Source organism: Wolffia australiana, chromosome 12 (assembly GCF_029677425.1).
Source record: "Wolffia australiana isolate 7733 chromosome 12, ASM2967742v1".
Lineage (NCBI taxonomy): Eukaryota > Viridiplantae > Streptophyta > Magnoliopsida > Alismatales > Araceae > Wolffia > Wolffia australiana.
This window is the reverse complement of record NC_135846.1, coordinates 10686610-10699815: the sequence shown is the minus strand read 5'-3', so window position 1 is coordinate 10699815 and position 13206 is coordinate 10686610. Positions and strand designations below refer to the sequence as shown.

General features: G+C 36.2%; 1 protein-coding gene and 1 pseudogene across 2 annotated transcripts; one reads left to right on the top strand and one right to left on the bottom strand.

Moving 5' to 3' along the window:
- Positions 1–1044: 1044 nt before the first annotated feature.
- On the bottom strand, positions 1045–2809 carry LOC144710084 (uncharacterized; annotated as a pseudogene). Its single transcript, XR_013583197.1, has 3 exons — positions 2732–2809; positions 1565–1753; positions 1045–1470 (listed from the first exon to the last, which is right to left on the bottom strand). The product of XR_013583197.1 is annotated as an uncharacterized LOC144710084 (transcript).
- Positions 2810–10775: 7966 nt separating this feature from the next.
- Positions 10776–12346, top strand: LOC144710733 (uncharacterized). Its single transcript, XM_078584573.1, has 5 exons — positions 10776–11080; positions 11185–11247; positions 11327–11491; positions 11573–11643; positions 11930–12346. Exons 1-5 carry the CDS (start codon positions 10901–10903, stop codon positions 12189–12191), a joined length of 741 nt encoding a protein of 246 aa, XP_078440699.1. The 5' UTR covers positions 10776–10900; the 3' UTR covers positions 12192–12346.
- Positions 12347–13206: the final 860 nt, after the last annotated feature.

The following is a 13206-nucleotide window of genomic DNA, read 5'->3' as shown; positions in this document are numbered from 1 at the left end:
AAAAGTATTTAAAATCATAATAAATTATTGTAACTGTTTATAAACAACTGACATTTCTAATTCATTTATTTAAAATAGGTTTGACTTGTTTTCCTGCATTTTGTTGATTTGGTTGTTAGAAAATAGTCAACAATCTAGGAAAATATAAATTCACTTAAAATAATTATTTAAATTTATTGTAATTCCAAGTTACTCTCTCATTACATGATCCTTGTGGATTTGACCCTTACTTATCTTATTCTAAGGAAAATTTATGAATATTGTTGCATAAATGAAAGCCTTCAAAAAAATTATTTAACCCAAATTCTGGCTTATCCAGTATCCGGATAGAATAACACTATCTAGTCTCGATGATATGATTAGTGTGGCCATTCCTATAGTCATTAGTGTGGAGAAATTGAGGATAGACAAGGCGCTCATCAGTGGAAGGAGTTCACTGAATTCATTTGTACAAACCCTGAATGGTATTATACTAAACTATCAATCAGGTTGGTTCACATCATGATTGTATAAGTGGTCCTTAGACCTGAGACATTAAAGACATCTTTGATAAAGTCAAATTAGATAGTAATTTTTAATGTCACTGTTATTTTTAATTTGCCTGAATCAAATAGATTCGAAACAAATATAAAACTCACAATGACATATAGTTAGAATGAGGTCATCTCCACAAGGCCTGGCCTTAAGAGGTGTATTTAATACCTGAGTTATAGTAATGAGCAGTAATAAAGGTATTCAAGATGGTGAATCTAAGAAGTAATGAGTAGTTAGTAAGTAGAAGGAATACTAGGTGAATAAGAGAACTAGATCTGAGACAGTATCAGTTATTTATATATAAATACTAGAAATAATAAAGAAGCGAGAGATGGAGTATGAGTTATGAGTAATGTGAGTATTAAGTAATGGAATAATTAGATAACTTTAATAAGATATAAAAAATATCAAAGTTCTATGATTAGAGGTTTTTTTTTTTTTGATAAACAAACATTTATAGATTCATGGGCATGCCGAACCGGTGGCTAATAGCGAAGATACACGAGGCAAAGTAGAAGGTAACGATCAAAGGGAAAGAACATCGAAACTAGGACAGCAGAAACGATCAAAGTCTTCTCCACGATAAAAGCCAGGCAGTGACCGGGTCAGCATTAGTTTCTCCAGTAGCCGTCAGAACCACCGTCGCCTCTGTTGTAGCGATCGGATCCGCCGCCGTAGCCACGGTCGCGCCCGCCGCCGCCGCCCCCGCGGCCGTAACCGCCACCGCCGCCCTCCCGGCGCGGTCCACCGTAGCCGCCACCGCCAAATCCGCCACCACCGCCGCCGCGGAACCCGCCGCTGCCACGGGAATGAGCCTGGTTCACGGTGATGCTCCTGACCGTTCATCCCCTTGATAGCGTCGTTCATAGCCTGCTCGGAGCTGAAGGTGACGAAGCCGAAGCCCCTCGACCTTCCGGTCTCACGGTCATTGATAACCTGCAGAAATCACCGATCGAACATCAGATCTGGCTCGAAAAATCAACGACGGTGTAGAAAAAAAAACTTGGATTACTCTTGGACGAGGCGTTACCTTCGATTCGATGACCTCGCCGAACTCGCTGAAGGCTCTCTCGAGAGACCGATCGTCGGTGGCCCAAGCCAGACCGCCGACGAAGCACCGAAACCTCGGAAGCAGCCATCGGAACACGAACAAAGAGAACCAAGTCACCGAGGGAATCGAACCGAACCGAACCGAAGAGGGAAGGACCCCTCGAACGCACTATCATTAGAGGATATGGGGTTTCTTAATTAGTAGTAAGTTATATAAGAATATGAGTGAGTTCTAAAGATAATGGTATTAATATTTTATTTAGACGACAAAAAAGAGGTTATAGTAATAAGATGTAAGTAGTCAATTAATTAGAATAGTTATTGTGATAAGAGGTAAACGGAAGAAAGAAGAATAGAAGTAGGATTTTAATAGGTAGGGGGAGAGTGCCTAATTAGGTGTAGATAAGCGTGCTAGAGAGATGTTTATATATGCTAAGAATTTGGGATTAAGTCTAAGAGAGATAGGGAGAGAAGAAGGAATTGTCTAATTTATAAAATAACTATGTAGCTAAATAGAAAGAGCAAAAGAGAGATTAATATCAAATAAAAAGACTAAGAAGAGTAATAAGAATGATTATATATGATTAATAATGTAATTTTACTGGTAGAGTACGACTTGTATAGGTTTAGTGGTTCTTATATAGTCAAATGTATGGATTTATATAAATAAATAAATATATATATTATAGTAAAAAAATCGGGAGTTAGGGGGTAGTTATGTCAAACAGCTTGGAGGAGTTTGATAGAATGCATCAGAGAGGCTGAAATCCTATAATGCGTTGTTACAATTTTTTGTTTATATATGTTTATATTTTTATATTTTTATAAATATAAATCAAAATTAATTTATATAAATCGATGAGAAACTCGAATGCACACAAGGTGCTCATTAAAATGCTTGAACAAAATCATGGTATCAACGTTTGATCATACCGAACTAGTTCAGTGATTTGAAAGAATTTGATTCGTTTATATTATTTTACTGCTCAGTTGCAACAAGGAGCTTAAGAGTTACCAAATTCTGCCCTAAATCAATGAACAAGAGTGGCAGCGCCAGTCACCGTCCCTGAACTTCAGTGTTCAATCTTCCTTGCTCTTCTCCTCCATGCTGGCACATATATGAGATTGCCTAGCTCTTCCCTGATGCCTCTCTGAGCCGTCTACACTCCATCGGAGCTGTCACGACAACGCCATATGCTTCAAAGCTCAAGAGGACCTTCGCCATCTGCCTTCTTCCTGCGACAGGAGATCGCTTATTTACTCTTCAAATTCTCTCTTTAATGGGTCAAGAGAGGTTCTCTAGACACTTGGAGGGCCATTGGATCAACTCATGGTCCCCTTGGCGGCAGCCTCCGCTAATCGGTTGACATGGGCGACAATTGGGGAGAAAAAAAAGACATTATTACCACCCAACCATTTGATCTTTCCTTGAAATGGGTCAATGACTGTTGATTAAACAACAGTTGTGGACCCACTTTTAATCGGTTTACCCTTTTTGGCCATGTCAGATGCATTATCAGCATGCCCATGATCATTCTATCTTGTAATTCACCAGTTTGTGTGGGCCCTCGTCCGCGTTAGTGCCCTGCAACCAGTCAGAACTCTCCAAAAGATCAAAAATATTTAAAATTAGTATTTATTGAATCACACCGTTCGATCTTCTTTAAGAAGATTGGACGGTTGAGATTGGTTTGAAATCTTTAAAAAATCTCGTTATGACTAGGGCTTCGGGCCAAGTCGGCTCGAGGCTTGTTCAATATTTCTTCTCTACTTCTTCCGATCGTGGACTGTTGGGCTACGATCAATCTCATTTTTATCATCATGGCCTAGTGCGGCACTGAAAGACATAATATGAGGAAATCCCATATCAAAAATTTTAGGAAGTGTTACTCCATAAAAATTTTGTATGGTATTATCTATCGAAATAAACGAATTCCTCTCTGTGAACTGAGATCCATTAGGCATGTTGTTGGGCCTCTTGGGGCCTACCTTGTTAGCTTAGTTCTAGGCCAGTAGTTGGGCTCCTTTTGTTGGCCGTGCTCGCCGGCTACTAGCCGGCTTGAGCGCTGAGCGTAGGGAACGCTACGTCCAGGAAGTGACGCCCCGGACGTGACAGAACAGATGACGAAACATGATGGATGGTGACATGATGAAACTTTTGTCATGTCACCATCCCGTCACTGTCCTAGCATATGCAAAAGAAACCATCACGTTCCCGTCACCGTCCCTCCATAGGGCGTCCCGTCACATCCCTGTCACCGTGACGGCATCACTGTCACGGGTGGCGTGAATAAAACCCTACTTGAACGGAGGGGTATATCTCCAATTATTCATAGGCAACGCCGGTTTCCACGCACAAAAAAATAGAGACTTCTGTGCAAAATGCAAGGAAATCGAAATGGTCACGTCATGTGGCAAAATCTCATTATTTTTACAAAGATTAAAAATAATGATTTTTATATGTATTTTCTGTCCTTTTAAGTTTTCAAAAACTCAGTCACGGCCATCACATCATGAGTCTTGAGCAACCCGTCACATCACGAGTCTTGAGCAACCCGTCACCGCCACGTCCGCATCACGACCACTTCGTCATCCGTCATCATCACCATCATGGACCCCTAAAACCGTCACTGTCACGTCATCTGTCACGTTTTCATCCTGGTGATGCGTGATCTAACGGATGACGCATGCCGATCCCTAGCTGAGTGCTCGCTGGCTGGCGGCTAGCGTGAGTCCACTAGCTCCCCTTCAGCTGGAAACTTACAAACCATTTTTCATTTTTTTCTATATTTCCATATTAATTTCAAAATATTTCCTAAATGAAATAAAGAAAATGTCCTTCAAACATTAGATAGAATTTTAATGAGGATAAATGTTCATTTTGCAGATTTTCAATAATTAATGCATGGAAGGAAAAGTTTTAGTAAAATAAAGATAAAATATGTATATAATAAAATGGTGCATATTTTACTAAAATATGTATATTTTACCACTAAAACTCATTTTATCAGTCCTGTGGATGGATAGTTGTACTTTGACTATGACCTATGAGTTCCTAAGAATGGAATTGTATCCTTTACGAGAATGCTATCCAATGACAGTATTATGATGGGATATGGTTACGTCCAAATTTTGGGTTTTATGTCATTTTTCTGATGTATAGTTAACAAATAATAATTATAATTATTTTCCACTTAATATTCTCTAAACAATTTTAGGGTAATTAAGGGGTCAATCCACAAGGAAGCAGTAATTCAAATTCAGATTTTTTTCAAGGCTTCAAAATGAAAGAAAGAAGCTCACAAGTCAAAAAATATTTTTAGATTTTTTTATTATATATAATTTATTTTCAATCAAAAAGGTAAGAAAGTTATTAAAAATAGTTAAATATGATTTATCATAAATTTATTTAATTTGAAAAGGAGAAATATATTTTGAGAATTTATAATTGTTATAGAGCTAAATTCAGATTCATAAATGACTAAAAAATTATAAATAATAATTATCAAAATATTTTAAGAATTTATTTAATGCTAAAAGACCTATAAATAGTATAAATGAATTTATACTTTTTCTTATTTAATTTCAGGTGGACCCACATAAATGGGCTCTGGGTCAAAGGGATCACCCAGAGAGACCTGCACTTGGCCAAATTGTGGATGATTCAAGATAATGGAATGGAGTGGGAAACCCCTAAAATAGATTAAAGTGGAACGGGATGTGAATGGGCTTTAAATATGTATGAAATAAAATATGATTTTGAAAAGGTAAATGATAAGCTGCAAATTACAATGTTAAATTGATGTATGTTACATTACATTTATGTGTTTTAATGGCCATATATGTTATCATATATAAATGGATATAAATGATTTGCACTTTCATTTTATGATTGTTTTGAATTTTTAGTATTTTAACCTCAGTGCATTGAAAAAATATTTTTTACAGGGCATAAAATACTTGGGGAGGTTGTTAAGGGTTTTACTATTTCTCTAGAATTTTTTCCATATTTGTTTATAATTTTCTGACCTTTATTTAGTCAAGAAATGTTTTTTAGAATTTTAAGAATATATTTTGTATTTATTTGGTGTTTTAAAAGTTATTTATATATATAATCACTTGGATCCACGTCATTTGCCCGAAATTTGGGCAAATCAGTGGGTTCATTTATAAAAAAGAGCATTATTAGCTCATTATGGCATCACAATTCGCGATGCCATAATGAGCAAATGATTACATCAAAAGGAGTAATGTGGCGGTCGACGAGGAAAAAGGAATGATTTCTTTTTTTATTATTTTTGAGTAAACTTTCTTTGTGCAATAAATGCATGCATAGAATTGATCTCCGCTAGCGTTTATTAAACGAGAATTTACCTCATACCACAGTCGATTAGCCGCGTGCATTGATTGCACACGTCAACCGACACACGTGCATTTAAAAAGAAAAAAAAGATTCGCATTGTATTTATTACACGCGGCAATCGATTCGTTACGTGCATTAAAGGCATGTGGAAATCGAAAACCACGTGTAATAATTCTAACGAAAAGATGATTTTGTCTTTTCTGCTTTTTTTAAAAACAGGGCAACGTGGCGCTTTGTAAGCCGCTCAAGTGCACGATCATTCTCCAATGATTGTGGCCTATGGAAGCGTGCAAAGACGCGTCAGAATGAGATCCGAGGACGGTGAAAACAAGGGGAAAAAGTGTCAGCCAATAAGAAATAGCCAGTTTTTTAAAATAATCAAATGATCCAATAGTTGAGATTAAACGCCAGTAAAATGGCGATATCTTGAGAACTACCCGTCTGATTGAGCTGAAATGTTGAGGGCATGTTTGTCTTTTCCCCCTCTACAATCCATATGGTTGGATTTTTAAATAGAGGTCGAAAAGAAGGCAAAATGGACTTTTTGAAGTTCTCCCCAATGATCTGGCCAGGAAGAACACAAGAGTTACTTTGGAAGTCGACAGATCCTGATTCATCATGGAAAGTTGTAAGTTTTTAATTTGCTTTTGAACTTCTTCTTGAAAGATTCTAAAACGGCATGGCATGGGCAAAATGTACATGCACTTGAAGTTGATTTGAAATGAAATTAGCATTTTGATTGAAGATCTGGTTTTTAATCCTTATTTCTACATTAATTTCATCCAATTTTGCATCTTAGATCTTTAGATTAGGGTCTAATGTCATCTTTAATCCATTTCCCCCCAAATGCTTCTACTTTCTCTCTCTAGGTTAATTCATCTATTTTCTCTCTCCAGATTTCAAAATTGATTGTTTAAAAATTCAATTCAATATATAAAAAACCTAAATCCAAAATTTCATCCAAAAATTCTTCCATCTTCAAGTCCAATTTCAAAAATCCCTTTCTTGATTATTAATTCCCAATTTCAATACATAAAAATTGTCTTAAAAAATTATCTTGATTGGGAAATTGGTAATCCAAATTAATATGATATTATAATAAAAATTATCCTATCTTGAGTGTCTTGACCAAAAACATTAAGATCAAAATTAAGTTCCTACTTAATTTTTATTAATTTTAAACAGAGTTGAACATAACTGAGGTCTATTAAGTGCAAAATTAATTCATTCTTGAATTAATTGACTTGAAATAGGACAAAATTTCTTGCTTAGTGCCTCCCTGTGGTTTGACTCCTTGCTTACTTTATACATAATATTTAGTTATTAAAGGATATTATCAATTTTATTGCATAAGTCTAAAAGCTCAAACAACGATGTATTTACACAGCAATTTTAGGCTTATCAGTAATTAGAAAAAAAATCTACTGAAACTTTGAGTGAGAAAACTGGATGGAGAAAATTTTGGGTTGTAGAGAGAGAATTTATAGAAAATGGGTATTTAGAGAGAGTAAGTGGTGTAAAAAGGAAGGAAAAGTAGGGGAAATAGATGGGGATAATGATAAAACTTTAGATCTACGTTCCTGAAGTGTTGATGCTCATGTCTTGAGCTCTAGTGCCTCTTCCTAAACTTGGATCCTTATATTTTTCCAGGATCAGATGTTATTTAATCCAAGAAAAGGATGAGTAAAGGAAGAACACTCCAAAACACTTCAACCAGGTTGTACAACCTGGATCCTAGAGAGCCTTGTCCTTCTGGCTAGCCACTACTAGGACATGTTCAGAATGATCTAGAGAGAGATAGCCAGATAATATTTATATTAGCATGAAGTAAAATGTCCTATTTTTCATATTTTCTCTCCTTGCCATTGCTTCCTCTTGTCCCATTGGTTGAATTTGATTTCTGGAACTCCATTTGAAATTTTTCCTCATTAAGAGGGAAGTTAGAGAGGTTTTGCGATCCACACCTCTCTAACTGCTCCTTACAAGCCCGAAGCTGAAATTGCTCCAATTTGGTCCAATAACCAAAATAAATAGCTCTAAAATCACAAGGGATGCTTAGGCTATTGGTCCTCATTTAATTTAATGTATACAAATTTTTCCACACGGAATTTTTAAGTACTTATCAGTAATAAAAAAACCTCTTGACATGAAAGTAATTAGCAAAAATATTCAAAATATGCATAAAATGGTATTTATGGTGAAATTCTGAGTCTTTCAAATAATCTAGTTAATTACATGATAAATTTGATATTTAAATACTTAAATCCATATAAAATGCATGTAAGTATAAACACATTTATCATGTTCTCAGACACGAGGGCTGTGACATGTGATAAAATTTTGACTAATTTTGTCAAAACCTAGGGACATGTGACATGACGGGAGAGGTGACAAACTAGACATCACACTTTCATCAGTCATCAATCATCATCCACCTTATGATGTCTCAGCCATCCCGTCTAGGATGTGGCATTCCCTAGATCACCCATACTTATCGTACAAGTAAGATCAGATTGTATTATTCTTTCATGATAGCTTCATCTTCATTTTAAGTCTCTATCAAATATTCATTTAAAGACTATTGATCATTTTACTATGATCTTATCATAGTTCAGGAAGTCATTTCATGTATTCAATGACTTCATTATAAATATCACATGAGAATAATAATGAATAAATGTTTATTTCAATGAACTTAAACATGATATAGAAGTGTGTTTTCTTGAAGGTAGTGATTGTCCAACCGATATCCATCCGGTATCCGATATCCGGAAAAAAACCGGGACGGTGTCTGATATCGGATATCGGATATTAGTCGATATCTGTCCTTTACGTCTAGACGGATATTTGGGGGGTAAGGACAAAATGGGTATTGGATACCGGATATTGGATACCGGATATCGGATTTCAATATCCGGATATCGGAACCAGTATCCGGATATCGATATCCGGTATCGACAGAAAAAATAAATATTATCATCCCATCCAATGACTAATGTACATCAATGTCATAAGCTTTAGATGTATTTTCAACCTTAGTTAATATATAGAGTGCAAGATTTTTACTTTCTTCCATATGGGATGACAGGATTCGAAGTTTAATGTAAACTCCGAATCCTGTTATCCCACATGGAATAAATTAGAAATTTTTTTCTGTATATATTAAATGAGTCAGACTATACACTAAATGATAATATGATATTTAATCTATAGTCGATAAATATGCAGCGCCTTATATATGTTTGTTATTCAATATATTAACACAGCGTCCAATAAATAGAGCTGAAAATTTCTATTTCTTCCATATTGGGATAAAAAGATTTGTAGTTTAATGTTACACTCCGAATCCTAATATCCCATATGGAAGAAATTGAAAAGATTCAGCTGTATATATTAAACAAGCCACTTAATCAATAGAAAAGCTCCCCAATTACCCTCTTTCCCACGTTGATCTATTCTAACCGCTGAATAATAATGGGTTAGTTATATTCTTAAATATCATCTCTAACTTGGATATGGAAATCTGATATCCAAGCCCGATATCCGATATTGTCATCCTCCCCGAGAGACAGAGGCGGATGACGACATTGAGACTGATACCGATATCAGATATCGATACTGTAGCAACCGTTATCCGATACCGGTATCCGATATCCGGATATCAAAAAAACGGATACCAAAAATTTGATTTTTGGTACAGATACAGCTTCTGTCCCATACCATAATCCGATACCGGTATCGGGGCGGGTGAACCCTACTTGACAGCCACTTAATATCATTCATGCCTTAGAGCTCAGCGCCAAGATGAGCACTTGGCAGAGATAGGCTAGCTCCTTAGGCTGGCCTTCTAGTGGATGCTACCCTATGGGGTGCCAGTTGTGAACTCAGTAATATGGACCTCTGTAGAAATCCATGACTGCCGGCTTCTTCAGAGGTAGCTCCAACCCCTTTTACTCTTCTTCCCATTTTTGTATGTTTCCTGCAATAATGCTGATGCTAAGAATCTTATATCTCTTCTCTTTTGTCCTCCAAGTTCCCCACAATTCAATAAGGCTAAGAAAGTAAGTTAGACATATATGTAGCTTAAAAGTCATGCATAAGATGAAAGTATTAGTAAGAAGATCATGTTCCTTAACTATTTTCAAAAGATAAACAATTTGTTCGTTCGCAAATAAAAAAATGCAAATGTAATCATTCCATGCATGCATGATTATTATTATAAAATTATTGCTTAAAATTTTCTAAAAATCAGATAGAATGCCATAAATAAAACATTATATGAATCCACAAATTTAAGTTGATCAGTCACTACCTTAGACCCAAGTTTATCAATTTAATTTTTTTAAAGTGGCTTTAATAAAACTACAGTAAATAGAGGAATGGCATCCCTATTTTGGTCATGATTTTGAGCAACTTGAAAAAGACAAACTATATTCATAAAGTTAGATTCGCAGCACGGGTAAATCAACTGAATAATACCCTTCAATCTACTCTTATTTTTTGAATAATATGAAATTTCAAATATTGATCAGTTCCTCTTGATCAATCCACTATTTTCTCGTTATTGATCAATCCCTTAAAATCATAAGTTCTTCACATACTAATCAATATTAAATTACTTTTCAAATGGACAACATATCACCTAAGATCAACAGCAACCAAACTCGAAATAAATTCACATAAAGATCCCTTCAAGAACTCTCTCTTATACATTCTACAAACGTATGCCATCTAAATTTTAAGAATAGTTATAATAATCTTTTGTAATCTCGCATATAATTGCCGCTTTTTCACAATCGGACGGCGGAGATCTAACTTTTAAATTTTCATTGGCCTAAGCTACTTCTTCTTCTTCCTTCTTCGTTCTTCCTCGTCTTCTTCGTATTCTTCCATTTTCTTCTTCTTCTTCTCTCGACTTCGCGAATCGCGAGCTAGGGTTCGGCCGAGGTGGCCATGGGAGCGAAGAAGGAAAGCGTTTCCGAGGTGAAGGAGGAAGAAGACGAGGAAGACAATGTTCCCATTGCGTTCTCCAAGGGCAAGCTCGCGAAATTTAAGCCATTGCAAAACAGAAATCGTTCTTTCGAAGTTAAGAAAGAAGAGGGCGACGATTATCTCCATAAGCCTTTGAAAAAGGTATGTTCATCATATCCGCGATCACCACTTCGTTTTGGTGCTGGTAATAGTTTTTTTTTTTCCTTTTCAAAGAAATAATTAATGAATCTTTGTTGTGTTTGAAGGTGACAAATGCTAAGACGGGTGTGAAGAAGGAGGAGCCGTGGGAGGAGGACGATGAGAGTAAGGTGGATCCCTCGTTCGAATCTCTTTTCATTTATGAATGGTTTTTTTTTACCTCTTTTTAATCCTCTTTTTTTGCTTCAGGATTTGATTAAGAAGATAAAGAAGAGTTCAGAGAGGAAGAAGAAGATGGATGGGAACAGTAAGGGCAGCAGAATGTCGAGCAACGCAAAATCATCAGGAAAAGGGAATAAAAAACAAAAGAATTTATATGATCTACCAGGGCAAAAGCATGACCCACCCGAGGAGGTGCCACACCCTCTCTCACCGTCATCTAGATTTCTTTTTTCGTATTCTTTTTATAATTTTAGTTCCTGTATAAATCTTCAGAGAGATCCCTTGAGAATTTTCTACGAGACGCTCTACAAGCAGCTTCCCAGTAGTGAAATGGCGCAGTTCTGGTATGAACTGAAGAATTCTTTCTCCGTTAATTTTCTGTTCTTATTTAACCGTTTTTTCAGATCTTATTAATAATTTTTCTCTCCCCAAATCGTTCTGGGCTGTTCATGGAACTTTGAATGACTCAAATTCCGAGTAGCTCATGACTTTTTGAAGAGCTCTCGTAATGGGCGATTTTATTGTCTTTCAATATCACTAATTTTCCCTGTTAAGCTCTTATCATGCCATTGCACATAGACTACTCATAAACCGATAATCTCTTAACTGTTAATTTTCCTGCGTTTTCAGGATGATGGAGTACGGCCTACTTCCCTTTGAATTGGCACAGAAAATCTACCAGAACAAGCAAAAGAAGAACAATAATCAGATCAAGCAAAACTCGCCCGCCAAATCCATCATTAAGAACCCAAAGGTGGCCTCGGCTGTGAAGAGCACGCCGAAGACCACCGTTAAGAGGAAGCTTGCAGCCGCTTCCTCGGATGACGATGACGATGACGATGACTTCATTTCCTCGAGAAAGAAGCCCAAGAAGCAGAAGCTTGCCAGTTGAGAAGTGATCTACCGTCTGACTAGTTTTATATTTTATATTGGGAAATCCAATTTTTGTTGGTTTCTTCATAATTGTTCTAGTGGCCTCTGCCCAGATACTCAATTTAACTGGAATTTTTGGGATATTCAGTTAATACGAATTGTCTGATTTGCCAATTCTCTAGTGTTAATCGACAAATCGTATTAGCCATTAACCCAAATTCTGTAGATTTCTCTGTCTTACTGAAATTGTCGGTGCCCAGAAACTGTTTCATAGAAAGTTAATAGGGTTATACAGTTTCAATAATTTTCTCTTCTCAAGTAAAATATTCTGATTTTCCATTTCATCAGAATTGTTATTCAGGGTATGGATATTTAATATCTATAATTGTTTCATTCTGGAATAAAGAAAGTCCGATTTGCCAACGGTATACTGTTCAATCGAGAAATCATGTCACCCGGTAACTCAAATTTATCAAATTTGTTGATTTTTTTGTGCCCAGACGCTCTGTTTCTCAAGCAAAGTGTTCTGATATTCTGTTTCATCGGAATTTAAAGGGATGTATATTTAATTTCTAGAAATTTCTATTCCGAGGTAGAAAGGCCCAATCCAGTTCAATCAACCAAGCGTGCAATAAATGATGATAAAAAAAAGGAACGCCAGGTCAACGGCAAAAAAGTCAACGACAGGTTTCATTTTCCTCTTCTCTTTAAAGCATAACAACTATTTTGCTGGATTTTTCTCTTACCAAATTGAAGGGGTATTCAGCAGAATCGAAGGGCTGGACATTTAATCTCCAAAATTTTCTCTTTCCGAGGTTACAAAAAAACCCACCTGGTAAACCTAGTTTTCTCAATTTCTACTAATCTTGTTGAAGTTGTTTACTGCGATAATTTTCTGATTAGAATTAGAGGGGATGTAGATTTAATATCTAGGAGGTGCTATTTTGAGGCAGAAAGGCGAGATCTTTGTCATACGCGTTGACCACCGTCCAAAACCTTGTCGAAAACCAGAGAGAGATGACATGAGACAGGAT

Excerpts from the sequence above, each read along its gene's own strand:
- LOC144710733 (XM_078584573.1), top strand. The coding sequence starts at position 10,901 with ATGGGAGCGAAGAAGGAAAGCGTTTCCGAGGTGAAGGAGGAAGAAGAC. Across the intron at positions 11,492-11,572 it reads AGCATGACCCACCCGAGGAG|AGAGATCCCTTGAGAATTTT; the intron begins GTGCCACACCCT and ends ATAAATCTTCAG. Across the intron at positions 11,644-11,929 it reads AGTGAAATGGCGCAGTTCTG|GATGATGGAGTACGGCCTAC; the intron begins GTATGAACTGAA and ends CTGCGTTTTCAG.